The following is a 27,456-nucleotide window of genomic DNA, read 5'->3' on the forward strand; positions in this document are numbered from 1 at the left end:
GGTGCGGCGGCTCCGCGGGGCCTGGGCGCCCGGTGCCGAAGGGGTTTGGGGAGGGATCGCGGGCCCAGGCCCCGCCTTCCCGGGGCGCCCCCGCGGCGGCGCTGCCCTCCGGGCCCGGGCCCCTCGGATGAGGCGGTGAGGCCGGTGCCCTTCCCCTTCCCCTCCCTGTTCCTGCCCCCCCCACCCCCCTTTCCGCCTCCTCCGGGGCCTGGCGGGGCCGCGGTCCCTGCCCCGCTCCCCATGTAGGTGGGGGTGTTGGCGGCAGGGAGGGCCGAGCACGGGGTGAATGGTCCAGGAGCGGGCGCCTGAGGAAGTTTGAAGTTTTGGGGGTTTTGGAGGATTTTTCCCCCCACCCCCCCTCCCCTCTGTCGAGCACAGTGGAGGAGGAGGAATGCCAAATCCGGAGAGACATGGGGGCAAGAAGGACGGGGGCGGCGGGGGGTCCTCGCAGCACACGCCTGGCAGCGGGAGCTCGAACAGCAAGGAGCGGCACCGGCTGGCCTCCCGGCACAAGAGGCACAAGTCCAGGCACTCCAAGGAGTCCCCGCTGGCAGCCCAGGAGGCAGCGGCACCCTTGGGCGCAATGATCAAGCCGCTGGTGGAGTATGATGACATCAGTTCGGATTCGGATACCTTCTCGGATGATGTGGCCCTCAAGCTGGACAGAAGGGAGAACGAGGAGAGGAAAGCGGACAGGAGCGAGAGGACACAGAAGCACCGGCACCACCAGCACAAGCGCATTCGTGAGCTGATGAAGAGCAAACAGGCAGAAAAAGAGAGGAAGTTAGAAAAGAGCCTGGAGGCATCCAGCAGGTCAGGGTCCACCAAGGAGAGAGTATCGGGATCCTCCAAGAGACTCCTTGAAAGCGAGGACCACCCGAAGTCTCTGTCCTCGAAGAGCAGCAACAAGGAGTCCCGGTCAGCCAAAGCGCACAAGGAGAAATCCCGGAAGGATCGGGAGCTCAAATCCAGCCACAAAGAGCGCAGCAAAAGCCATCGGAAAAGGGATGCTCCAAAAAGTTACAAAACAGTTGACAGCCCAAAGCGGAAATCCAGAAGCCCTCACCGAAAATGGTCCGACAGCCCTAAATTGGACGACAGCCCCTCGGGAGCCTCCTACATCCAGGAGTACGACCTCAGCCCTCCCCGCTCTCACACATCCAGTAACTACGATCCTTACAGGAAAAGCCCCAGCGGCTCCTCGCGCCGGCAGTCCATCAGCCCACCCTACAAGGAGCCTGTGGCCTACCAGTCGAACACCCGCTCTCCCAGCCCCTACAGCCGGCGGCAGAGGTCCATAAGCCCCTATAACAGGCGGCGTTCCTCGAGCTACGAGAGAGGCAGCGGGTCCTACAGCGGGAGGTCGCCGAGCCCCTACAGCCGGCGGCGCTCAAGCAGCCCTTTCGCTGCCAAGCGGTCCCTGAGCCGAAGCCCCATCGCCAGGTGCGTGCTCCCTGCGTTGGCCACCTTGCCGTGGGGCGTGGGGAGGCGTCTGGGGGTGGTCGGGGTGGCTCTGGGCATGGAGGGGGGGGTTCACCCCCATCCTCATCTCGGTGGGGCACAGGTCACTGCCTGCCTGATTTGGCTGTGGGGTGATTTGTGTGGGGTTGCTTTGGTCCGGCTCGTGGCAGTTGCCTTTAAAATGGTGTTCACACTTCGGAAAACACCTCGGCGTGGTGGTAGGTAGCGTCCATGTTGGCTCCCGGCGGAGAGGCCTGGGGCTGGCTGGGCTCCTGGCGTTGGATTACACTCAGCTCGGGAGCTGGCCCCGTGGAAGGGCCCGGGTGCCGGGGAGCCTTGTGCTCGGAGCTGTTCCGCTCCTGGTGTGGGATCCAACGTGCTTCCCCGTGAGAAGTTCAGCAGGGAGAGTGTTTTCACCTGTTTCTGGAAGCCTTTATCTGTTTACTGCATGTGGAAACTTGATCACACTTTTCAAGAGGGTGGCTTGTTTTGAGTGTGTGTTGCTCTCTCTGAACTGACTTGTCTTTTCTCTTGCCTTGAATTGGAGATGAGCGCATCTAAACTCCGTCTTTCGAGCATAAACTTTCTTTTCTCAGTCCCAGAGTTTCTTGCTTCCATTCTGAAATTGGGGCGTTCTGGAAGGGCGAGTAGGAACTAGCTGTATTTTGGTTTAACTATAATTTTCTCTTTTTTTTTTTTTTTTTTTCTTTAATCAGTAACCTTGCTACAGAAGGGAACTATTATTTCAAGGTAGTGCTAATTCTGTGTTTTATTTCAGATGTGTGTTATTTGTCCTGTTATACGCACAAATACATAGTCTAATGTTGATTCTTTTTTTATTTCTAGCTTCAGCTTATGTTAAGTGAGTTTCCAGTTGTCACCATGGGTGCTGTGGACCTTTGCTTGTTGCTCCATGGCAATTAAGATGTGACCTGAAATGTGATAGTTATAGAAATGCTCTGTGCTGGGTTAGCTGTGCTGCATCCTCTGGTCCAAACAGGAGCTGCGAGTGAAGAGGCTGCCTCCAGAGCGCGTTTACGTGATCAGCAGTTCCCGAAGAACTCAGGGCTTTGGGAATTTGGCCTTTGTTACTAGAGCTCTTCAGGAACAGCATCTTCCATAGTAGGGCTGGAGCAGTGCCTTTGTCCTTGCTGTGAGAGGGGCGTGTTGGTTCTAGCACCCTGGAAGCTGTTGTGTAGAATCTACTTCTTCTGCTGTGATTTTACATAGTGAAATTTTCCTTCGGGCTGTTTCTCCTCTGCCCTGTTCTCTCTGTGTACACCTGAGAGGTTCTGAGGGGTAGTCCTTGATGTCTTTCTCCCTCCCCTCAATCCTTTTTGGCCTGGTGGCACTGCTCTTGCATGTTATTTACTCTTACTTTTGGAAGAGTAAGAATACAGTAGTAGAAAAAGTACGCGTACTTCATGATGTAATTGTATGTTATGGCACCTATTAAATGTCCACGTTCAGCCCTAACCAGGGAGAAACCATGTGGAAACTGGACTGGTAGATGAAGAGGTGTTTTTCCCCCCGGGTTACTCCACTTCCCAGGAGAACGTGAAGCTTCCTCTGTCTGTAAATGGCTAGTTGCTTCTGACTTGAGAAATGAAGCAGTTATCTTTGCCTGATCTTTGTTACAGGAGCAACTGTGAAGCACTTTGTGGTGCTTCCCTGAACTCGCTTACCCACATAAGAAACTTTTTAAGGGCATCTTTGACTCGCTGACAAAATGCTAGACCCCAAACCAAAATAGATTCCAAAGGTTACTCACTGTTTACACTCAGCTTGTACTGGATTCTTTGCATCTCTGACTTCCATTGATAACCTACTACTCCTCTCTCTTCTGGGCAGCTAACTTGCTGACTGTGTGATATATTCTTGAAAGCAGAACAAAACCCCTGGATCACACCTTCACGCAACATCCACCTGAAATCCTTCTAGGGAAGAGACAGAGGGAATTTAATGCCTTTTCCATCTGTTAGCCAAGTTGTAAGTTGTAATTCATACGTTAATTTTGCTTCACGGAGCTCAGCCCGTATGGTGAGGCGGTCAGTGTGAGTTTCTGGTCAAACGTCTGCTCCAGGAGCCGGAGGTGGGGCTGCCCTTCTGCCACGGCTGCTTGGGAGCTCACCTGAAGGAGCAGATCGCCGAGTCTCCCTTGCCAGCTTCGCGGGAGCAGCTGTGGTTGGTCTGCTGCAGATGAGCATGTGAGCGGAGGCAGCCGGGGAGTGACTGTGGGATCTCTTCTGTTGGCTCCTGTGAAGGGCAGGGACAGTTTGGGAGAGAACGCGTCTTGAACTGGTGCGCTCGCTTGTGCAGTGAACATCTGACTGTGGCTCAAATGCTTCAGAGGAGGTAACGCAGGCTTTTCTGGGGCACTGAATTATTTCCACTGACTGACAGATTGGGGGGGGGCTTAGTGCATTCTGTGTTTTCTGTAATCTCCGTGTCCAAAATAGTGTTAGGAAACTGAGTCAGTGTGCTGTGCTGATTGGAGAAAATACAGGTTTGCTTTTCAAATGGCTATGCAAAACAACTTGCTTTCAATTTAGGAGGAAATGAGGATGGTTTGGTCAGTAGGGAAAATAACAGATGTGGCTCGCCATTCCTTGTCACAACTGTTGTCACTGCAGCTAAAACTGGAAGAAGAAATTCCAGAGTCCTTTGGCTTGCTGGAGGTGGGTTGTGCTCTGTACTAAGTATAGCAGCTAAGTGTGAGTGTGTGCACGTGCTGTAGTAGTGGCCACTGTTAGACAGACCGGCAAGAGGTCGTCAGGCATTCATGAATAAGAAACCTTGGCCTCCTGTTTGAGCTTGTTTCCTGCGCAATTAGAGCGTGAGGTGCGTGATCAAGCTTCCCAGATTCTAGTTTCCGCTTTACTCTTCACTGCTGTTGTGGTTTGGAGCAGGTAAAAGGTTTTGAAGTCTGCAGATCCTCCTAGGAGTCAGTATAGTGGGTGATATGGAAGTCTGTAGATGTGGGTCTTTGTCTTGCCAACTGACTCGGGGTCAGCTCTGCTAATGGCTGTTAGCTGTGGTCGTGTTCAGCACAAGGAGGTCTGGAGGGTTCTAGCATTTGCTCCTCCAAGGGCCATTCTAACCTTCTGGTTGTATCAGTTAAATACAAAAGCATGAAGAGATTCATTTGGATTTTTAGATGAGCCATCATCTCTGACTTCTTTATGTTAATTCACAGTCATCATGGTTAGGATCTTGTATTTCTAGGTTCCAGTGCTAGAGAGATAACAAGGTGTTTTTTAACCCCAGAGCATTTTTATCCAGAAAAAATGCATGTGAGACGGAGTAGCCCCTGCCCATCCCTGATGACCTTAGCAGAGCAAGTGAGCTGTGGAGCGTTACCTTAACACACGTCAAGGGTGAAAGGGATACAAGTGCTAACTGGCTGCAGGTAAAGCCACGAACAGATCGTTCCAGAGGATGGAAATAATATCTTAAAAAGCCAAATCTGCCTGTGCATCTTCTGTCTTACTGCATCTTTTCTGAGGTGCCCAGCACCGCTAAAAGTGAGCGTTGCTGTGGAAGACAAGCAAGTGCTGTAGAGTGTTGAGGCCGTTGCTGGTCTAATGATACGAGGTAAGATTTGTTGTAGAGTGGTCTAGTCCTGGCTGCGTTGACAGAGTTGGGAGAGCAGATGCGCTTCTGGATGCGATGCCTTTTTCAGGCCTAACCAAGCTGGAAAACACCAAGCTGGAAAATGGACTTAGAAACAGCAGCTCTTCGTAGAATAACTACAGGTAGTTATCATTATGCAACAGTAGACAAAAAGCGGAGTGATGCCTGTGGAGCAGAGGGGACTACGGGGAGGGAACTGGTGGGTTGAGTCCTGGTGGAACAGAGGGGCGCGGGTATCTGCTGATGGAAGGTCAGGGGTTCACCCCTAGCCCCTGGCAGCGCTGGTTCTGCAGCGCAGCTCCTTCCGCAGCAACCCTTGCGTGAGGGGGTCCTGTCCGCGCAGCCCACCGCGTCCTCCAGCAGAACTTTTCCCTTGCCTGTGTCTGTGCAGGTGTCTCTGGTGGCTGCGTTTCTAATGTAGCACTACTAAAAATAAGGTAAAATTGTGCTTTCGGAAAAGTTTACTTTGTGTCAAATGTGCTGAGTGAGCTTGTTGAGAATGTTGCTCTGCAGCCAGTTAAATTGGAGTAACTGTCGAGGGTAATCATGGGGCAGGGTGGCAGACAGGGAACAGGAAACTGGGTATCGCAGCGTCTTAAACAATCTGTCCTGAAAGAATTGTAATAAGGCATGCTAACCCCAGAACTATTTGTGGCTGCAATAAACTACAACCTACAGGCTCCATTAGGAATGTCTTCCTTGGCCTGCAAATATCTTTGAGCAGAGTGAAAATGTAATGGTGTTTTCAGCTCCTGGCAGCTTTGCGCTGGGATGTGGCAGGTGAACTGCTGTCCAAGTGGTAAACCGCGTCCGGGACTGGTAGTTTGTTAAGGGGAAACCTCGGAAAAGGCAATGGTCCTGAGGCAGCATTCCCATTACAGACCAGTGTGTTGAGGAGGAAAATAGCTGAGTGACTTCAGATGACACTTTCTTTTTCCCTTTCTGGTTGTATATTTATTTTGTAAGTCTAAAGGTAAGGAGTACCTGCAGTTGTCGTGTTCTTTGACCACTGTTAGCACAAGGTTTGGGGTTGTGCTTGCTCATGAGAGGACAGAATGCTTGTGCTCGGAGTAGCGAGGGAAGAGGGCTCTGGTTGAAACCCCTGGGCAGCGGGACCTCTCGCTTCCCGTGCAGTCGCAGCTGTGCCGTCCTCGAAGGGCTGGTGGTCTCTAGCGAGGAACTTTGCTTTAGTTTGTCTCAGGTCTCCAGTCTATTTCCCCAACGCTTGTTGTCTCAGGGTAAGATTATGTAGCACTATAAACAGTTTGGATCTGGTTTTTAATTACATTCTGAGTATGGGTGCTAGCAAGGCAGCATCTACTGTGTTTATACCTGCTGGCTGTTAGGTGTCTTGATAGCTACTGAGGAACTATGTTTTGAGAGAATTCCGTATTTGCAAAACTAGATATCTTCTGAGTAATGAATTGTGGAATAAAGTTTGATCATAGTTTCTATTACAGTATTTGTAGGGTCAGATCTCAATTTCTTCTTTTCCTGTTGGCTTGCCCAGCTTCTAAACCCATCAGAGCCTGCCGTGTGCACAGTGAAAGCATGCTGTCTCATAACCTGCAAGGTCCTCGTTCCTCCTCAAGTGGAGGAAACAGTTGTCCCTTGTCAGTTGTTTTGACATGAACACTGGAAGCACCACTTTCCAGTTCCATTTTGTTTTTTATCTTGTTTCCACATCAGTCTCCACTTAGAGGACGGCAGTAACCACAAGCTGGCTCGGCTCACCCTGGGCTCACGGTGCGTACCCTGATGGTGTGAGGACTTTCCTGCCACGCTGCTTGCTTGTATCACAATACAGATTTTCAGTGTGTTTTTTTATTTCTGTGTATATACCTAATTTAGAGCCCATTTACTGTAGAAGACTGAGACCCTCTGGACATACCTCAAAACAGGATTAAAACTCCTGAGTGGTTTTTTCTTTTCCTGAATCACGATATGCAAATTTGAGTTCTGATGATAGTAAAAGAACCAAGGGGAAAAATTAACTTGAAGAGAGATGTTTCCTGAGGCAGCATTCCCATGAGGGCAGTCATATTTTATCCGTTGTTTCCTTTAAAGTTGTACATAATTACTGTGAAAGATTCGTAAACTGCCAGCTCATCCTCTCGACTGAAGCGTTCTGTTTAGTGAGTGCATCTGTGATCCTGCGATCCCGTCTTTACCTTGAGGCTTGTCCAGTCTTTGTCCTTCATTTTTGTCTCAATGGTGTGGTCATGAGGGAAGTCCTGACGTTGGCAGGCTGGGTGGTGACCTGAAACTTGTAATGCTTTAGTCAGTAAACTCCCTTCAGTAGCTTTAGTCTCTCCTGACAGGTGTCATGGACTGTCTGAATTAGTTGACAAGTGATGGGTTCCAGTTGTTTTCAGAGCGAGCTGTTGGTGTTGGTGAGTAGCTCAGAGGTCGAGGTGCTTCGTTTCATTTATCTTCTCCCTATTTGCTCCACAGGAAGTCTGTGAAGTCCCGAAGCCGCAGTCCCGGGTACTCGAGACACTCATCATCTCACAGTAAAAAGCAGAGGTCTGGGTCACGCAGTCGCCATTCCAGTATATCACCGACGAGGCTGCCGCTGAACTCCAGTCTGGGGGCAGAACTCAGCAGGAAGAAGAAGGAGCGAGCAGCAGCGGCAGCGGCTGCCGCCAAGGTGGATGGGAAGGAGGCAAAGGGCTCGCCTGTTTTCCTGTCTAGAAAGGAGAACAGCTTAGCTGAACTTAAGGAGTCTGGAACAGAATCTAAAAAAGTCATCAAAACTGTTAAGTCTGAAAAATCCTCTTCAGATACGGAATTAGTGAGTTTACTGTACACGAATGCAGAGACTAAAGCTCCTGCAGAGTCAATAAAAATCAAGGCAGAGGAGAACTCTGAGAGGAAACATCCTGTTCCAGTTAGAGATTCGAAACAGACGGGAACAAAAGACTTGAAGCCTGTAGCAGTGGTAGAGGACCTCCTATCTCCAAAAGAGACAGACACAGCAGAGAAGGAGATTCCACCCCCACTACCCTCCATAAAATCACCTCCTCCACCTCTGCCGACAACCACACCACCACCTCCAACCCCGCCGTTGCCACCTTTGCCTCCATCACCTGCCGTTCCACCTTTGCCGCCCTCCCAACTGACTCCCGTTCAGGTCCCTACTTCAGCCCCAACGTCTTTGCCGTCTTCTTCCCACCCAAGGACGTCTACTTTATCCTCTCAGGTGAACTCCCAGTCCTCTGTCCAAGTCGCTACAAAAACGCAAGTGTCTGTGACGGCTGCTATCCCACACCTGAAAACTTCAACGTTGCCTCCGCTTCCGCTCCCCCCTATTTTAGTTGGGGAAGATGACTTGGATAGGTAAGGTCACGCAAGAGCATCCCATTTGCATTTGAAAGCAAAACATTGAAATAACCAGACTCTTCTGGTTAGTTTGCCAGTTGCTAGCTTACCCCGCAGAATACGCTGAAGGCTGTGCCGCTGGTAGAAATGAATTACTGCACGGCTGTTCCTGGTCTTGGCCTTGTCAGGCTTATGTGGAGAGTTTTATGATCCTGTGCAGGTAGTTACATCTTATCTCGGTGAGGAAGAGGGGTCTGGCTGCTGTTTTAATGCTGGTTAGTAAAGGTTTCACATTGCTCTCCATTCATATTTATTACAGTAGTGAAACATGGATCTGTAATTATGCACACCCTTTGCATTGCAGCCATTCACACAGGCTGCTTTTGGAATTGCTTTTTTGTTGAATTTACTTAAGTACAGGTTTTGGAGAACAGGAAAGCGCTTAGCGATTCCAAAACAAGAACACAAGACAGAGCTGTTTCTGTTCCAAAGTCACAGAACATGCAGGCCATGCCCACATGTAAAAAAGGGCATTGGTGTAACTTAAGTATTGTCTTAATTATCAAATAATTAATACGTTCCTTATTGCTTAAGAGGTAGGTGGTGTTTGTTTGAAAAAGAGTTTAAAAAAGAAAGAGTGAAACCACACCTACTTCAGCTTTCTGTTTCCTATCATTTCTAATCACGACACGCAGACTGAATTCTGCCCTGTAACGGTAGTTCTCGCTGTGCACTTGTCTGAACAACCTTACTGTGGGGGTCTTCTTTCGGTGGGGGGAAGAGGGGAAAGGAACAGAACATCCGAAATGGAGGTGGAGAAGAAGAAAAACACATCTTTTTTCTTTTCTTTTGTAGCTGTGAGTATGTTGTAGCACTGTTAAGGAAAGGTTGTCGCTGATGCTTTTTTTTTTTTTTTTTTTTTTTTTTTTTTTTTTTTTTTTTACTTTTCTTAGCCTGTAGTTCCCTGACAACTGCTGTATCTTTCCAGCCATTGCTAAAGATGTGCTGGGTACCTCACTGGATAGTGAAGCAGATTTTTAATGAATAGTGTGTTACACAGTAGTTATGACTTGCTACAGTTACCCTGTGGTGGAAGTGAACGGGGTGTGTTATGCATCCGGATTCATGTAATTGAGTCTCATGGTTTGTCCTGGTGTCGAAGTAAATCAGGGTGACATTGTCGTGCGACCAGCGTGAAAGTTAGGCTTGTGCACGTTTATGTTGCCCTTCCTGAGCTGTGCAATATTGTTCAGCAAATATCTATTTAGTGTAAATGCATCTGTGATGAGCAGTAGCGTGTAACAGATTGCAGACTTTTCCCAACTCAAATGCCAGTTGAAGCAAGATCCTGCTGCTGTGTTCCCTTATTTCCAAACACAGAAATTGTCCTGCAAACACTGTATTTTATGTTTTTAGCCACTCACACCTAGTGCTCTTTTCAACCACCTGGGTGCGGCTTAATTTTGTCAAAGTGTCTTTTATCTCTGGCATCACTGTGACCTTAGGAGTGTGGGTGGTCATGCAGCTGGTTGCTAAGCTCAGTAAGTGGATTTACAGTGACTTTTCCCCAGTAAAAGAATGGGAAATCCTGCTTCAGTTTGCTGAGTCCCAGTGGCAGTTATGTATGGCACAGCCTGTGTGCAGAAGCTCACTCTGAATCGACTGTCTTCATATTTATGAACAAAACTTTTTTAGACAGACTTTTGTTTTCACCTGCTGAGACTGGGTGAACGCTCTGAGACCGTGGTGAGCACAGGATTTGGAAATGCGCTTTGGAGCGTCCAAGTGCAAAACGTGCCTGGTGCAGTCGGACTCTTCAACCTTTCTTGATGCCTGCTGAGCTCTCAGGACTTACCGTCTCTAATGCTTCAGACTTCGCGGCAGTCAGTCTGCACGGTGGGTTGCTCCACCTAGCAGGAGGTGTAGCAGGAGGAGGGAAAAAGCTGTTTAGAAGCAAGTGGTACAAGCTTTGTGCGTGTGCGATGTTGCGCTCAGAAGTTGCGTGGCTTGCGTAGGTTCCTGGGAACATCTGGTTGACCGTTCACAGCACTAAGTAGCTAAAAATGCAGACCTGACCGGTCGCATTCCTGCTATTTGAGGAGAGGGGAGGAAGGGAGCCAGCTTCTAGGAGGTTTTGTTAGGCTGTTGGTGTTCACACTTCGTCATTTCTCTGCTTGGGCAACTCTGGAGGGTCTGCTTGGCTTCCTCACCTGGAAGGAAATTCCTGGGGAAATGTCCAAGCGTTGTGGGGGTGATCGAAGTTACAGCAACCAGCTCGCAGCACTAGTGCTGGTCTGCAGATGGGTTAACCAGGCAGCTGTACCTAACAAAGCACAGAGAACTGTGTGTCCGCAAGAAAGTGGTAACGGTTTGGTCTGCAGGAGAGAAGGGACCTCTTGGAAGGCCGGACGCCTGCGGGTTAAACCTCCAAGCACCTTCGCCCTGCCCAGGAAAGTCCTGCAAAGAAGCTGGCTTTTGCTGTGTGTCTGGAAAAAGGCTGAATCTTTTTGACAGGGTCAAAGGGCCCAGACTTAGCATATGTATTAGATATTTAAATACTATCAGGAACAAATTCATTGCCAATTAGAAGTGGATTAAACACAAACAGCTCCTTTTTTGTTACTGTGAACATTCAATCTCTAAGAAATGGACATGAGATCAGTGCTTCAAATACGCATACGAAAGCGACAAAGAAAGCAAAACCTAATTGATCCGCTCTGTTGGAACAAAGCCTCTCGCCTCCTGCGTGTGGTTGCAGGCCCTGGATGTCTGGATTCCGCTTTGAAGAACCTCTGCTGAGGCTGAACGGGGGTTCTGCCGTGGTGAGGTGACCCGGCTGGGTGTCATTCTGCACGTTATGGATTCGCAGTTAGTGAGGGCTGGGCTTCAGCCCGCACAGCTCTCCTGCTTCTGGTATTTCTAGGATACGTGCTGCTCGTAATGGTGCCCGCCAGCGAGTGCCTTCCTCCGAGGGCTCGGCTGGTGTGAGGGGCGAGCAGTTCTGCGGCTGCCTGGGGACTGTGTAGCAGGGGGAGGTGATTGCTCGCCCATCTTTTACAGAAGATGTCTGAGCTCAGTGCCAGAATAATATCCTTCATCTTGCTTGTTTATTAACTATATTTCACAAGAGATTGTCGTGCAGATTAGGCAGTGTCTAATGAAAAAAAAAAAAGGGAAAATGACCTACTTCCATCAGCTCATTTGTGTGGAGCTCTCTGTGCTGAAGCGTTAGACCTGGTGATGCTGACAAACAGGAAACCCCCTGCTGCCTGCCCTAAAAACGCACCTTGGAAGGGTCGTTCGAGTCTCTTCATCTTTTTCATCTTTTTCTGTTCCTGGTGAAGTGGAGATTTACATGGAGAAGAATTCCTGACTATTCAGGCCTAGGAATTCTCCCTGTTGCATACATGAGAGAGAAATTAGGTTCTGCTTATGAGACTCTTGCCAGTCTAAACCAAGCTTCTGATGCCATTGGTAACTTGAGCTTTTTTAAAAAAAGTCAACTTCTAGTTTCTCAGCCATTTTCACAAGTTAGAGCGACACTTCAGTCCTTGCTAAGAAGTAAAGTTACTTATGTAGAGAGATTTAATTCTGGGTTCGTATTTGTAGTGATACTTAACAAGTCATGCATTTAATTTCATTATGATAAATGGACTAAATAGGGGAAGTAAGGGTCAGAAAGTGGGTGCCAGTTGGTAACCTGATGAGAACAACTACTTATTTGTGCAAATGGTGTAAGTTCTAGTTGCAGAGAGCTCTGTGTTTATCTGAAAACAGTGGCTCAAACCTAACACTTTTCTCTCCTGATGTATTATCATTGTAAAATTTAAGGCTTTTTTGTTTAATACTTGGCTATGCTAATTTTGGCACTTGGGTTCCTAACTTTACGTTCTCAGATAGAGAGCTGTTGTCCTACAGTTGGCTTTTTTGTTTGTTGATTGGCTGTAAAGTCTGACTTTTGTATTGTATTAACTTTTCGGAGTTTAGTCCAAAAGAGGTTCTTCCTCCAAAACCTGTGAAGAAAGATAAAGAGCAGAGACCACGACACTTACTCACGGACCTCCCGCTCCCTCCAGAGCTCCCTGGGGGGGATCCATCTCCTCCTGACTCCCCGGAACCAAAGGCAGCCACACCACCTCAGCAACCGTTCAAAAAGAGACCAAAGTAAGGCTGGCTTTCTTTTTTTTTTTTTTGGCTTTTTTGGGTCGTTAGGTTTTCTGTTTCTTCACAGAGGTGTCAGTCTGGGTTTCCAGAGTTGGAGGTTTCTGCATGTACTGCAGCACTGCTGGCAGAGCTGACCGCATGCCCTGCGCTCTGCGTGGAGACGGCACTTTTGAAAGTGTGCTTTTGAAATTGAAGCTGGCAGCTGCCTTGCCAGCTCTCAGCAGCCTCCCTGCCATTTATTGGGTGGGGAGAAGATTTAACGTGTGCTTACTTATAAATCTTTAGCCAGGTGTGGTTCAGTTTTACAATTTCTTTTGTCCCTCGACTCGTTGGAGTGCTGTCTTTATTGCTGGAAGCGAAATGTGGAGAAAACAAGTTCATATTTCTGTGTTTTCTGATGGTATATTAACTGTGTCCTGTGGGTTGGTTCAGATTTGGACCACTCACAGCTGAAGGCCCCTTGCCCCATCTATTTGAGAGTTAACAGTCCAGCAGCTGGGGAAGAAGGTGGTGTAAATGGTGCACCAAACGGAGACTGCGGTTCAGGCTCTATGCTGAAGCCGTGATGGGTTCTGCTGCCTTCCCCTGTGACTGTTTCAATGGTAGAAACTGCTGGAGTGTGTCATACTCAATCTCCAGCCACATCTGCCCTGAAAGCACTCTCGTCTTTGGTTCAGCCTGTAGCCTGCAGGCCAAAGAAACCTCCTGATGAGTATCCCTGTATAAAGCTGGTGGTGCTTCCAGGATTTGGCTGTTCTGAATAGGAAGCACACACCTCTTCATGCGCAATTGCAGCATCAGTCGTGTTGCATGGCATGTACAGCTTCCCCGATCACAAAATTCCTGCAGGTGTCAAGGAAGCCAGCTCCCTTGGCATTCTGTATGCAGACTGCTAGCTGCACTTTGTTTTAAATAAAAATCAAATGTCCAGTGTTTCTGCAAAAGGTTCCATATGCTGATTTTTGTCCTACTGTAGCATAGTTCTGTGGTATTTTTTAGACAAAGATACTGGTTTCTTTCTCCTTCAAGCTACTCGGTTAAAAGTATGTCATGAGATCTTTGTAGAAATCCGTGTAGCTAACCGCGTGCCCCGGATAGGCTATAGCAAAATGCTTCTGCCACCTCAAAGTCTGTGGAAATGAAGTAGTGTATCCCCTTCGCTTGTCTTCCCCATTCTTTGCACTCCTTATTTCCCCAGGAGGAGCAATGTATTGCTCGTTAGCTGTATGCAGCTGATAAATGCATAACAGAAGTGAAAAGATCTGATAGTGAGAGTGTTCTAGCGGACGCACTTTAGTATCTGAATTAAATAGAAGAATAACATTCCTGTGTAGCAGTGCCAGTAGCTGGAGTAGTTGAGACTACATAGCATCATTCATTAAACTCTACGGAACGCTCAGTTGCTAGGAGTGTAAAGACGGGGTACCTGACCTCTGCTTTTTGTTTTTAGGGTACAGCCTAAACCATTTGAATAGGCACTCGTTGGTGGGCTGGGGGGTGAGGTGGAGCCCTCGGGTGCCTGACAATCCTCTGCCCTCTTTCAGAATCTGTTGTCCTCGTTATGGGGAAAGGAGACAGACGGAGAGCGACTGGGGCAAGCGTTGCGTGGACAAGTTTGATATCATTGGGATTATTGGAGAAGGGACATACGGGCAGGTGTACAAAGCCAAGGACAAGGATACAGGTAAGGATGCCAAGTGGCTGCAGATTGACTCCGCTTCTTTAAGGCCTTCTTACTGTGGGTGTGCTTGAAACCCATTCCAGTGTTAGCGGTGTTGCTGGTTAGTGACCGAGACCTGTAGATTTAGGAATGGCTCTAGCCCTGGAATAAGCATTTACATTGGGTGTTTTCGAATGGGGCAAAAGAACAGAAGCCCTGTGTGTGCCCTGTGTATACGACTTGACGTCGGGTCAGATGGTCGTGGGAGGTGTAGCTGTGGCGGTGGTGGATGCCAGCTGAACCCGTGCTTTTTAAATGTGAGCTTGTCAAAAGGACTGGAGTGGTTTCCAGGGTAAGTTTTGTGTTCACCTGTGTGACTTTCTGCTGAAGCAGCTTAGAAGGAACACTGGTGTCATCTGTCTTGAGTTGTTGGTGTCGTAACTTCTGACAGAGTGACTTGAAAATTAGCAGGGTGGTAACTCAAGCTGCCTCTGCTGTTTCTTGGTGGGTGTTGACTGTGCTCGTAGCTACTTCCAGCTTCCCCCTGGAAAGCCACAGAGGTGTTAGCAGTGGTGTGTGCAGGGCCATTGACACGGGCTGCTTCTGGCAGGTGAGTTGGTGGCTCTCAAGAAGGTGCGACTGGACAATGAAAAGGAAGGCTTCCCCATCACAGCCATCCGCGAGATCAAAATCCTTCGGCAGCTGATCCACCGCAGTGTTGTTAACATGAAGGAAATTGTCACGGACAAACAAGATGCACTGGATTTCAAGAAGGACAAAGGTAGTAGTTGCTGCAAGGTGTGGTTCCAATTAGCCAAAGAGGTGATGCAACTCCATTTGTTTATTCGTAGTCTAAAACTAAAAATGTAAACTCTGGTGTAGATTTTCTTTTTTGCATTGCTCGTTGATTCACAGTTCCAGCAAGTTTGGTGTCTGGATTTGGCCTTAAATCAAAGGATAGATTCCAGTTAAAATGAGTTGTCGTATGTCAGAGCAGAGGCAGACACAGGCTTACAAGGAAGCACTGTGTTCTGTGGAGTCACAAACGGGCTGTCTTAGAGGGGGGAAAAAAAAAAAAAAAAGCCTTTGGGGCCTTCCCTTCCATGAGGGAGAAGGGAACACCACAAACATCAGTTCAAGCCATGCATAGCAGTAGTCTCTTCAACAAACTAGATTGAAAGAAAAACCAAAACAGATAGGTAAACATGAGCAGGATTTCAAAGGAATATATTTTGGGGGCATATTTTGATTTCAGATGTCAGCTTGATGCGTTAGAGGGTCTACTTGGTTGTTTTGGCTTTTTTTTTTCTCCTCTTGAGAAAAAAAAAATCTTCTAGGATGCCCAGTGATCCCTAAATATCACAAGACTGTATTAAAACACCAGCAGAACACACTGAACAGTGCACAAAAAGGAGTATTTCAACAATTCAACCTTCTTCCGTCCTTCGTTTTTATTTGTCTCTCTTCTCGTCCTAAATCATTTCTCTCTTTGTTACACCAGGTGCCTTTTACCTTGTGTTTGAGTACATGGACCATGACCTAATGGGGCTGCTAGAATCTGGCTTGGTACATTTCTCAGAGGACCATATCAAGTCTTTCATGAAACAGTTAATGGAGGGGCTGGATTACTGTCACAAAAAGAATTTCCTTCATCGAGATATAAAGTGCTCCAACATCTTACTGAACAACAGGTAACCCGGGAGCAGATATGCTTCTGTGCGACTCTTCCCTGGGCTCAGCTGAGAGCACGCAGTTGTCTTCACCTTGGGTGTGCTTAGGAGCAGGAGGTGTTGATCCGCTGTGGGAATACAACCCTGCTTGTTTCCACCAGCAGTGTGACGGACAGTTCTAATTAAGCAGTGGCTTTCCTGGGTGCTGCTGCTGGCTGAGAGCACAGCTCCTGCTGCGAGGGTGAACAACCCTAAGGCCTTCTACTCAACTTGCTCTTGGCACCAATCTCTCCGTGTGAGGCCCTCTGCTCACCGTTTTGCAGCTCTTTACAGTTAGCTTTCTTTTGTGTTGACTTGAAGTAAATGAGCCTCTTGTGTATGCTTGATCTCCATGGTATTTTGGCAAAAATACTGGATATTGGATGTGCTTGTGTGCAGAGAAACCATTGAGGTTTAAGGTAGGAAGCAGCAGTTCTCCATGGATGCTCTCTCTTCTCTAGATAGCAAAGTTTGGCAGTAACGTAGTTCATCACAGAATACATAACAATTATTCATTTGCTGTTAATTCTCAAGCCTTGACCTGGATACCCATAAGAAAACTTTGAGCCTGTGAGAGTAATGTTGTGCGTAATTGCATCCACATGTCTGGATATCAATCTGAAAAATCTCTCTGGGACATTGGCCTGTTGGGAAGGGTTTGTGATAGAGATGGGACTGTATTGTTAATTTTTTTTATTCTTTTTGTTTCTTTGAAGCATTAAATAGGGTCTGGAAAATGACTTTTGTATATTGTTAGGCCTTTCTACTACCTTTTGCTGCTTGCAGCGTGTGAGCCCAGATGTGATTCAAACTGTTTTTTGTCTTTCAGTGGGCAAATCAAACTTGCAGATTTTGGACTCGCCCGACTCTACAGCTCTGAGGAGAGGTGAGGCATAGCGGGGTGGAGGAAGAGGGAAATGGCTTACAGAGGTGGGATGAGCTCCATTCTTCTTAATACCTGCATAATCCCTTCACTTGGAAGTCCTGACACGGCCTGAGAAATTTTCCAGTGTCAGTGGTATAATACAGCTCCAGCTGTTGGAAAAATACTCTCCTGGCTGGTATTAGTAGCTTTTCATTAGACAGACCAGCTGATAAGGAACCAAAACATCTTCTCTTCTTGCCGTGGACCTTGTTTTGCTCTGAGACTAGTCACTCTTCAGTCATGGCAGTCCGCTACTGCCTGTTGCAGGTCAGGATTTTTCAGTCTTGGGTACCACAACTTACTGGCTTGTGCACACAAGCAAGCCTGTAAAATCTGTGATATCTCATCAGCTTTATTTAACTTGGGCAGGCGCTGTGGAAGTCTAGGCACTTGAAAGCCCACTGCTTCTACTTACATGCCCAACTCTGCAGTTTGGAAGTAAAAACTACAGTTTGTAGGGGTTTTGTGGCTCTTGTCATCAGTTTATGTTTGTGTCTTGCATTCCAGCCGTCCATACACGAATAAAGTCATTACATTATGGTATCGACCTCCAGAATTGCTGCTAGGTGAGGAGCGTTACACACCAGCCATAGATGTGTGGAGCTGTGGGTAAGTGCCTGGTTTGCATCTTCTGCCCTGTTTGGGCTGTGAACGTCAGCACATGAACAGAGTAGCTCTAACGGAAGGCAGTCTTTGATTTGTGCTAATTTCTGACGCTGTATCTGTTCCAGCTAGGCACAGTGTTATGGTAGTACAGGAATACTTTCAGAGTTCTGTGCTTTGAGGAAATAGATGTGTGTCACCTAACTAAAACTATACCATTTAGTAAAAACTCCTGGAATGAGACTTTTCTTGGTATTTACATGTGAGAGTGTAAAAAATATCTGTTCTTGCTATTTAAAAAACAATCCAAGCAGCCTTTGGTGACGCTGTACCACTAGGATCAAAAGGGGTGACAAGCTAACTTGGTGCTGGTCATAGCTTCAGTGTATGGTTTTAATGACCTAATAGAGAGTTTTTCTGTAACCTCTTCAGATTGCTCTGTCACCTATTTTTTTTCAGCTAAATCTAGGAAACATTTTAAAGTAGAGATTTCAGGTTTCTAATAGTGTAGGGAGCCTCGTGAACAGGAGGAATCTGGGCAGTTCAGCCACAAAGATGGAACATTTTCCAAGTGATTCAGAACCAGAGACTCGAGGATTCAGCATTGAGAAGTGGGGCTGGATTTCACAGTGTGTGCTTCCTATTGTGATATTCGCAGGTAAACTTTCAGCAAAGCTCAGGATACAAACAGCAGAGGTTTGTAGAAGTCAGGCCCTGCTAATTACTTCTGGAAACTCTGGCCGCGAGGTCCAGTTGCTGTTCAGTGTCCTGTGCCAAACGAGCGGGGTTAGCCCAGTTCCAGCAGAGAGGTGCCTGTATCAGCCCACAGCTATATTTGGCACCGATTGTCAGTCCTGTCAGAAGACTTAAGGGTAGATGTTAAGGAGTGAGTCAGACTTGTCCCCTCCCTCCATCTCTTCTTTCCCTTCCAGTTGTACAAATGTGTGTGCATACAAATACTCTGTGTACAAGGCCGTACCCTGTGGTTGGCAAGGGCAAACAGTAAGATACTGGCGGCTGAGGGTAATCTGGGCCAGCAGATATCCCCCAATAAGGCAGAAAAGACAAATGGGCTGAATCTGGAGGAAAAAGGGCTGCCTGGCTGTTGTTCTTGCCATGCTATTGACATATCCTCCCCTCCCTGCAAAGAGTTAAAGCATGAAGCCTGTGACATGTTACCCAGCCTACTCATGAGTGTTATTTCCCAGCTGCGTAGAATTGGTGACTCTGTACACATAGGTTAGTTTGTCAGTGCTCAACTACAAGCCCTGATGCAAATAACTCTGCTCAGGCAAACCTGCTTCTGAACAGAAATGCTGCAGTGTTCAAATGATCATCCCAAGGGTTCGCTGTCATGACCTCTTGCTTTTCCTCTTTCCAGCTGTATCCTCGGGGAACTGTTTACAAAGAAGCCTATTTTTCAAGCCAATCTGGAACTGGCTCAGCTTGAATTAATCAGGTAAAACATTGCACATGCATGCCTATGAGGAGAGGTACGGCAGAAGCTGCTCATGCACACAGTCTCTGTGTTATAAGAGCCCTCTTTCTCTAATCTGCCTGCAAAATGGGACCAGAAAATGACTGTAACTGCAGATGTGAATAGTTAGACATCTCTGTGTCCATGCCTACCATCAAGTGTGTGGCTGCTAATGTATGCACCCTCGGTAAACTTTGCTGGTGTTAGTTGAATGCAAAAATCATGAACCTAAATTACATCTCACACTGAAAATTCGTTGTGTTGGATGGTTTAGAGACTCGAGGTAAGCATTTTTCCTCTTCCCGATACCCCCTTTTTAACCTGAGGGTTATCTGCTCTTTCCTGAAGTGTGCCCAGACCTAGGCTATTGGTACACTAAGTTGTTTAGAAAGGAGACATCTTCAGTCAGGCTGACTCTCCTCCTAGCTGTGTGCCACCTGCTGATCATGCTCTGCTTTTCTGGTTCTCAGCCGGCTCTGTGGGAGCCCCTGTCCAGCAGTGTGGCCGGACGTCATCAAGTTGCCCTACTTCAACACTATGAAACCGAAGAAGCAATACCGAAGGCGCCTGCGTGAGGAGTTCTCCTTGTGAGTTTTGTTAGAAGAGAGCAGAAGTGGCTGCGTGGGGGTTATGGCCTTCTGTTACGTTGCGCGACTCGTTTACTATCCTCTGGCTCTAGTCTACCTGGCAGGGTAAAGCAGTGTTTCCCCTTCTTGCCTTCTGCCCTCAGGCAGCCGTCTCCAGGAGGGCTTCTCCCATCTGGGGAAGGCTGGAGCAGGGTCACTGTCCCCTTTCTAAGGACCTGATCTGCCCCACTGCCTGCCGGAGGGGTTCCCTGCCTCTGCACACCTGTGACACTGCTAGCTGGGGTCTGCACCTGGAGAGCACGCTTGACGGCGTGACATTCTCACGGTGCTGAGGCTGTCTGGCTTCAGAGACACGCTCTCTGGGGGGAGAGTGTAACTGTGTGATGGTCTTGTGGGATTTGTAGCAGAGTTGCTCTTCATAAATGGCAAAAACTAGGCTGAAAATATCGCATACCTGATGCCTGCTCTGTTGATGTCTTAGCAATAAATTTTGACTGCGTGGATTTCACTTAGGGCTGAGGTGCCTCTCTGAAAGCGGGGCTTCTCCCCCTGCTCAGAACAGCCATTAACTGGGCCGTATTTCCGACTCCCTATGCAGCATTCCTTTGTCTGCTCTCGACCTGCTGGACCACATGCTGACGCTAGACCCCGGCAAGCGCTGCACCGCGGAGCAGGCCCTGCAGAGTGACTTCCTGAAGGATGTTGACCTCAGCAAAATGGCACCTCCAGAGTAAGTTCCAGCTGGTGTCCTGTGCTGTTGGTTTTCTGCCTGGTAACAGGCTGGTTTTATAAAGCTCCCTTTAATGCTTGTAAGGTGCCCTAAAAATCTGTTAGAAGATATTCAAGAGTGGCATGTAGCATATCCCTGTCCTCTGTGCCATGGAGGACTGGCCGGGCCTCTTAACGCTTCTCGTTAATTGACTAGAAGAGTGGCTGTTGGGCAGTGTCACACTGCAGCTCTTTTCTCCCGCTCCAGTCAAGCAGATTCTAAAACTCTGCTCTAGCTGCTTTGCGTACAAGTCCGGCAGTAGCTTTAGTAACTCTGAAGGATATTGGAGTCTCAAAAGGCGGCTGCTGCTTAAAGCCACTAGCCTCTCAAAGCTGGGCAGACTTGCTTTCACAGGGGCTTGTGCACACTGTAGCTAACCCAGGCCAGTGAGGGGTGAGATCCCAGTGTGAATTAAATTATTCATATTGTTATGCTGCCTTTCCTGGTTCTAGGACTTGCCTCTTCTTGGTTTAGTAGTGTGGTTGCAGTCAGAGGAACACCTGTGCTTCTCTTATGGCACTAAGAACTTTGTGGTCTTTGAAGATTAAATGGGTTTGCTTGCCATGTTTTCTAACTGCTCAGTGTTGTTCTCTTCCAGCCTTCCCCACTGGCAGGATTGCCACGAGCTATGGAGCAAGAAACGCCGACGGCAGCGGCAAAGCGGGATTGCAGTGGAGGAGCCACCGATATCAAAAGTTTCTCGGAAAGAAACTACCTCTGTTACAAGCACAGACACTGTCAAAAACAACAGCAGTCCTGTGCACCCACCACCTGCCCAGCTCAAACCAGAGGCTGGTGCTGGAGATGCAGTAGGTCAGTGCCCAGTCGAAACTATTGGCTGCAGAGCGTTCTGGCTGGTCTTCAGAAGTCACTCGCCGATGAGCTGACTATGAATTGGTTTTATGAGTTACATTCTTGGTTCCGAAGCATGCTTTCAGAAGGAATAATGAAAGGAGTCATTGAGTCAGGCCAGCGAAGTAACAGAAATAGGCTGGAAGGTGCAGCTAGGTAAAGGGTGTGCAAGTGAGCTGAAGTTTGATCTTGTTGATCAAACTATATAAAGTATGGGGTGTAGCAGACTTGTGACTGGTGGGCAAAAGTGTACATTATTGCACTTTGCGTGTTACTGAGCAGATCACTTGGCCATAAAGACTCACAGGACCAGGACTTGTGCACTGTTGCCAAAACGTGACCAACCTCCAGTGTCGAGAAAATAGCTGGAGGGGAGTTATTTTGATTCCTGGGAACACAGAGATGCACAAAGCTGTCCAGACCAAGCTGGCTGTTTTGTAGAAGCCTGAGAAAAGCCCAGGTGTGGGCTAAAGCTTCCTTTGTGTCAAATGTTGTACTGATAAGTAACAAGGAAGACAGTTCTTGCTCCAAGGAATGCACAATCCGTGTGTTCAATGAAACATGGCAGATGGGCAAAAGGTGGTGGTTGAGAAAAGTGAGTGTCACATTCTTAGCTGCCTACCAGCAAGAGGCGCTTAGTTTTAAGCTTCTAAAAACAAACCTTTGAACCATTCTTCCCCAAAAGTTTGACTCTCAAAGTCAGTGTCAGTGTGAAGGGACAGCCTTGTCACTTGTCACTCAGGAGGCTCAGCTCCAGCGTGGTGCAGAGGGAGGTGGTGCTACTCAAGGGTTGTGTTTTAGACTAACCTGGATACTTGCAGGTCAGGACAGAGTCCTCTGATCCCAGGCCAGCTTTCAGCAAGGAATTGCCATCTGCTTGACCTAGTTTCTTTTGCTGCATCAGCGGAACACACCCTACCTCTGTCCCAAACACCAGCTTAGCTCCATTGCAGGAAACCCGCTTTCCAGCACGGGAGGGAGTGCTTTAGTGCCACAGAGGCCGTACCTCTCGGCCTTGCTGCTCTGATTGCTGCTGGCGTGGGCTCAGGGTGTCCAGTCTTCACCGCAGGTGCTCAGACTCGCTGCCCTTGCTGGTGGTGTAGCAGCTCAGCGGTCTGGTTCTGGGGGTGCTCTCGGCTAGCTGCCCGAGGAGCGGGGAGGTTTGGCTCCACTGAACTGATCTTAAGGAGCAGCCATGTGTGTGGTTGTGTGGGTGGGTTTGAGGGGGCGGTGGAGAAGCTTCGCTCTGTGGCTGACGGAACTGTGCCCGGCCTTGGGCGAGTGCAGTGTGTGCGCAGTGCCACGGGGTGCTGCTGCAGTGCTGTTCAGAGCTGGTCGCAGTCAGGAGGGGGCAAGCTGAGGGTGGAAATCTGGGCAAACTATCCTGGAATCCTCTTCCTGGAGCCTCCGTGCCTTCCCATGGCCTGGGGACATGGAGAAGAGGTGCTTATTGGTACAAGCGATGTCACGATTACAAACCGATGTGGTGTAGCTTTGCCTAACCTTCCTGTGATGCTTCCTGTGTTTCCCACAGGCCTGGGAGACATCACCCAGCAGCTGAACCAGAGCGAGCTAGCCGTTTTACTGAACTTGCTGCAGAGCCAGACTGATCTGAGTGTCCCACAGATGGCCCAGCTGTTGAACGTACACTCTAACCCAGAGATGCAGCAGCAGCTGGAGGCTCTCAACCAGTCCATCAACGCTCTGACAGAAGCCACAACTCAGCAGCACGAGACTCAGGCAGCAGCGACGGCGGCAGCAGCAGCAGCAGCAGAGGAAGCCATAGAAGAGCCACCCGCGGAGGCCCAGCTACCGGAGGAGCAGGCGACTCCAGAAACAGCCGGTGCTCAGGGAGATATGCAGAACGTGCTGGCCGTTCTGCTGAGTCAGCTGATGAAGAGTCAGGAGCCTGTTATAACGCTGGAGGAGAGCAATGGGGAGAAGAGCAGCGAGCAACGGGGGCCGAGGAAAACCCCTACGGTGCATCCGGAGGAAAGTACAGGTAAATAATCATGACTGTTGCTTGTGCATCTTGGATGCCGTGCACTTGTTCGAACAATTAAAAGTATTCCATAGGAGTGCCTCTAGTTTAGCTGCGGCCAGGAGGAACGAAGGCCTTGGAGTGTTGCGGCAGGGGTGTGGATGGGAGGAGCAGAGGTGCTGGGTGCCAGGATGGGGTCAAACCTCAGGTTTCAAGACTGAGAGAGACCCTGACCCATTCCCTGCGGTAAGTGCTGGACTGCTTAGGAGGCTTTGACACCTGCAAAAAGCCAAAACACAAAAACCTGCTGCTCTGCTCCACATCTCCAACACGTATAAAATCTGTTAGTGCTCCCCTGTGAATGGGTCAGTGAAGATTAAAGGGTTTGTGTTTTGCCCAAAAATGAAAGGGAAGCTGCTCAGTGCTTCCTCCAATACTCAGTCCTCAGTTCACACATTCAGGTAGGTTTTTTGCACAGGGTGTTGAATCTCTGTGGATTTTCCCATCTTATTGTTTGTCCCAACTCTCACCATTCCCTTCCTGCCCTCTCAAAAAAAAGAAAGCGTGGAGGTGATTTGGAAGAACATAAGAACTGGAACACTGGAGAGTGCTGGAAGGGAGGGATAGTGGCAGTTGTGTACGTAACAAACTTGCACATCCAGCTTTGGGGTGCCTGGGTGTACGTAGAGTTGACTTCTGTGAGTCCTGAGATTCAGCGACTTCTGAGCCAACCAGGTGGTTCTTGTCGAGTAAAAGACACGTTTAAAAGACCTGATTGTATCGGTGAGCTCTTGGATTTCTTTCTCAAAGGTGAGTGTAAATGTCTCCATGTCTTTTGTTTCTGTTGATTTTTTTGAATTATTAGCAACATCCTGTGACGACCTCACCAAATTCTAGAAGCGCCTCCTGAGCATGTCTCAGACTCTCCAGGGAGCTCTTTTGGCCCGGTACCCACCTCCTCTGCAATGTAGCTGAACGTGCTGTGTTCTCGTGCCTTCACCACACCCACCCACCACAAGCCAGTTGTGATTGTGCTTTTTTTTTTTTTTTTTTTGCCCTAGTACTGGAAGATAACTAGGTTATTGTAGAGCAGATTCAATTAAATAACATTGTTCTCTGTTTATTTTAAATGATATGCTGTCCCCAAATCGGCTTGGCTTTAAAATTACCTGAAGATTGTTTTCTGGATTTCCATACAATCTAGTTTTAAAGTGGACGGACTGATACGGGTGGAGGGGTGGTCCTGGAAGACTACTGGTTTTCACAATAAAGTTTGACCTTTTTAATAACCAGTTTTGCAAATGATTTGAGGATCTGATTCAAACAAGGTGTTCGTGGCCTCTGACGTCATTGCCAGTAATAACTTTAATCACCGTGTAGCCGATCCTTTTTCTGGGTGAAGGGGATGGAGTCAGTTGAGTTGTTGCTCGGCAGGAGTCAGGACGGGTTTTGTGGGCGAAGCCGGGGCGCGAGGCTTCGGGAGCCGGTCGGGTCCCACGGGAAGCTGCGTGTCCCCCTCCGGTGCCACGCGTCACTGTGGCACTGCCGCAGCAGGGCTGGCCGGAGCTCTGCTCTCGCCTTCCCCGCTGCCCAACCGGGCTGCTTGGTTATTCCCACCTCCTCGGAAGCGGTGACAGAAAGTAGTGGGAGCGCGGGGGGGTGAAGGGTGCTTGTGTCCTTGCTAGGAGGGATCCTGCTGTGACAGAAATCCTTGTGACTTCAGGGCTGGTTTGGGGGGGGGGGGGCGCGGGGGGCAGAAGGATGTTCTCGTGCTCCAGGGCGGTCTGGACGTTGCATGCAGATGTCTGTGGGTTGAGATTGCTTTGGACCGTGTGCTGGCCGGGTGCTTGAACAAGGTCAGAAACCAGGCGAAGCAGGGCCAGCTCTGGTGAGAAGCAGAGAGGGGATGCGAGAGGGTGTTCCTGCTCCCTTGGGTCTGTCATGGGCACAGTCAAGAACCGGTACATGAGGGGCTGGGGTTGAGTTTTGGTTTTGTTTTTCTAAACCGATAAATCGGGGCCACGCTCCGTCAGTGCCAGCGAGCCTGGTGCCAGAGCAGCACGGCCCGGTGTCACTCTGCGGTGCGAGACCCCGCTTTTGGGGAACGCGTGCTGTCGCGTGGCTCCACATCTGTCTCCCGCTCGGCGTTAGCCTTTGATCCAGGAGCAGGAATTCCCTCCGCGGGTGCCCGTGTGTTGGGGCAGCTGTTACCGACTAGCTGGGAGCGTGGGGGACAGGGCGAGTCCAGGGAGAACGCTAACGAATGTGTGCGTTGATCTCACAACGAATACCAGCGTTTAAAGCTCTCCACGTCTCTTCCAGCACGTCGTAGAGAGCGGACTGTCTCGGTATGCTGTTCGGTTGGGGATTGGTTTTTTTTTTTCATATAAATGTATTTATATCTATTCTCGTGATGTTTTAAGATGGTGTTTAAAAGAAGTAACCCTTCCACAGCATGTCCTCCTCGCATTCTCCCACCAGAGAAGAGACCCCCCGAGCCCCCTGGACCTCCGCCGCCGCCTCTGTCTGAAGGCGACCTCTCCAGCGCAGCCCAGGAGTTGAACCCGGCCGTCACGGCTGCGCTGCTGCAGCTCTTTTCCCAGCAAGAAGCGGAGTCGCTCGGCCACGCGACGCACGAACACCAAGCCTCGAGAGCCGCGGACTACGGCAGGTCCCACTCCTCCAGGACTTACAGCACCGAGGGCTCAGAGGGGGGATTTGGTGCCGAGGAGCTGAATTCAGTCCAGACGCTACTCGAACCCTCTGCCCAGCCTCTGGGGAAAAGCAGGACCTTCTTGGGCTCCGTGAGCCACCTCGGGGAGACGAGCAATTACCAGGGCACAGGATCTGTCCAGTTTCCAGGGGACCAGGACCTCCGCTTCGCCAGAGTCCCTGTCACCATCCACTCAGTTGGGCAATCTTTCACGAAAGCCGAGGGGAGCAACAACATGCTGGTACACCCGGAGGCCAAAATTCAAACCTATGGCGAGCTGGGACCGGGGACGGCTGGTGCCAGCGGGGCAGGAACAGGTCACAGCTGGGGTGCCCCAACCCAGGCGACTTCTTCCTATGGGAAGGCGTACCGCGGGCCCGGCAGAGTGCCTCCGAGGGGGGGACGGGGCCGAGGGGTTCCCTACTGAGGGGTTCCTAGGCTGCCCCCCCTCGCCTCGCTGCCTCTAGTGACAGGACTTCTTTTTATTTTTTTTTTCTTTTTTTTTTTGGCCAGAGCAAGGTCTCATCCGCATTTCAGCTGCTGCGAAGCTCCCCGTTGTATTCCTTGCTGGGCTGCCGGTGGGCGCCCCGTCACTTGCTGTAGGGTCCCCACTGGGGCGTCTCGCTGGGCCAAACCTCTCGCGCTTGGTTAATGACAAGATAAAAAACAACCCCGACTGCAGACGACGGTGAGCTTTCTGCCCTGAGCCAGCGGCTGGGGGGGATTGTTTAAAAATAGGAGGAATGGAACAAACCCATCCACGTGGGAAGAGGGAAATAAAAAAAATATATATATATTTCATAAGCTGGGCACCGGTGCTTCTCGATTGGGGGAAGCGTGGGAAAGTGTTCAGGTAGGGCTGGGGGAGAGTCTGGTTCCCAAAGCAATTTTTCAGGGTTTTTCCCCAATCCCCTTTAAAAAATAGAGAGAGGCAAAAAAAAGTTAAAAAAAATAAATAAAATAAATGGGAATATATTGATGCAGAGGCACTTGGATCAGTTGTCCTGGCTGTGGCACTGGCTCGTTCTCGGCTCATCTGACATCACTTTCTTCCCGGGAAGCATCCGGCTGTCCCTCTCCTCCAGCTCCCAGGCGAGAGCCCGGCCGGGCAGCGCCGGTCCCAGTCCCGGTCCTGTCCCTGGTGACGGGCGCCTGAGGAGAGCGGCCGCTTTGGGGTCTCTGGGCTGTCTCTGCTGCCACAACTTTGCAGCGGGAATTCTCTTCTGTTTTTCCCCCCTCTTTTTTTTTTTTTTTTTTTAAGAGCCGAAGAGAACACCTCACCTAAAAATATGTATTTCTGTGTCATGTGTAACTTCCAAAACACTGCAAGAATTAAAGAAAAAAGGAGAAATCCAAACTCGTGGTGGGGAAGCGCTGCCAGGTAGGAGCGCCGTCCTCTGGGCCTGGCGCGGGGTGCGCTGGGGGCTCTGCCGCGCTCCTGGGAGGCTGCCCGGCCGTCGCCGTGCCCTTTCTGTAAGCAGATTTATTTTTGTTATTGTACAGGAAGTATTTACGATTGGTTTTCTCCTCCCGCAGAGCGTAGCAATGTTGTCCGTTTCACTGAGCGTTAAACGAAAGATGAATAAAACAAAGGTACCTAT

At 49.2% G+C, this 27,456-nt stretch overlaps 1 protein-coding gene across 3 annotated transcripts; it reads left to right on the forward strand.

The window, feature by feature from the left end:
• Positions 1 to 27,456, forward strand: CDK12 (cyclin dependent kinase 12). Of its 3 annotated transcripts, none has more exons than XM_075443449.1 (14): positions 1 to 1,443; positions 7,549 to 8,433; positions 12,403 to 12,579; positions 14,124 to 14,263; positions 14,850 to 15,020; positions 15,741 to 15,930; positions 16,778 to 16,834; positions 17,381 to 17,482; positions 18,858 to 18,935; positions 19,424 to 19,540; positions 20,139 to 20,270; positions 20,908 to 21,122; positions 22,696 to 23,163; positions 25,597 to 27,456. In XM_075443449.1, the coding sequence occupies exons 1-14, from the start codon at positions 392 to 394 to the stop codon at positions 26,280 to 26,282; spliced, it is 4,470 nt and encodes a 1,489-aa protein (XP_075299564.1). In that variant the 5' UTR covers positions 1 to 391; the 3' UTR covers positions 26,283 to 27,456. The 3 variants fall into 3 exon arrangements, with proteins under 3 accessions (XP_075299564.1, XP_075299565.1, XP_075299566.1); XM_075443450.1 differs by having other exon boundaries at positions 25,624 to 27,456; XM_075443451.1 differs by lacking the exon at positions 25,597 to 27,456 and adding an exon at positions 24,008 to 24,414.

Source organism: Opisthocomus hoazin, chromosome 26 (genome assembly GCF_030867145.1).
Source record: "Opisthocomus hoazin isolate bOpiHoa1 chromosome 26, bOpiHoa1.hap1, whole genome shotgun sequence".
Classification (NCBI taxonomy): Eukaryota; Metazoa; Chordata; class Aves; order Opisthocomiformes; family Opisthocomidae; genus Opisthocomus; species Opisthocomus hoazin.

Excerpts from the sequence above, each read along its gene's own strand:
- CDK12 (XM_075443449.1), top strand. The coding sequence starts at position 392 with ATGCCAAATCCGGAGAGACATGGGGGCAAGAAGGACGGGGGCGGCGGG. Across the intron at positions 14,264-14,849 it reads AGCCAAGGACAAGGATACAG|GTGAGTTGGTGGCTCTCAAG; the intron begins GTAAGGATGCCA and ends TGCTTCTGGCAG. Across the intron at positions 21,123-22,695 it reads TGGTGCTGGAGATGCAGTAG|GCCTGGGAGACATCACCCAG; the intron begins GTCAGTGCCCAG and ends TGTTTCCCACAG.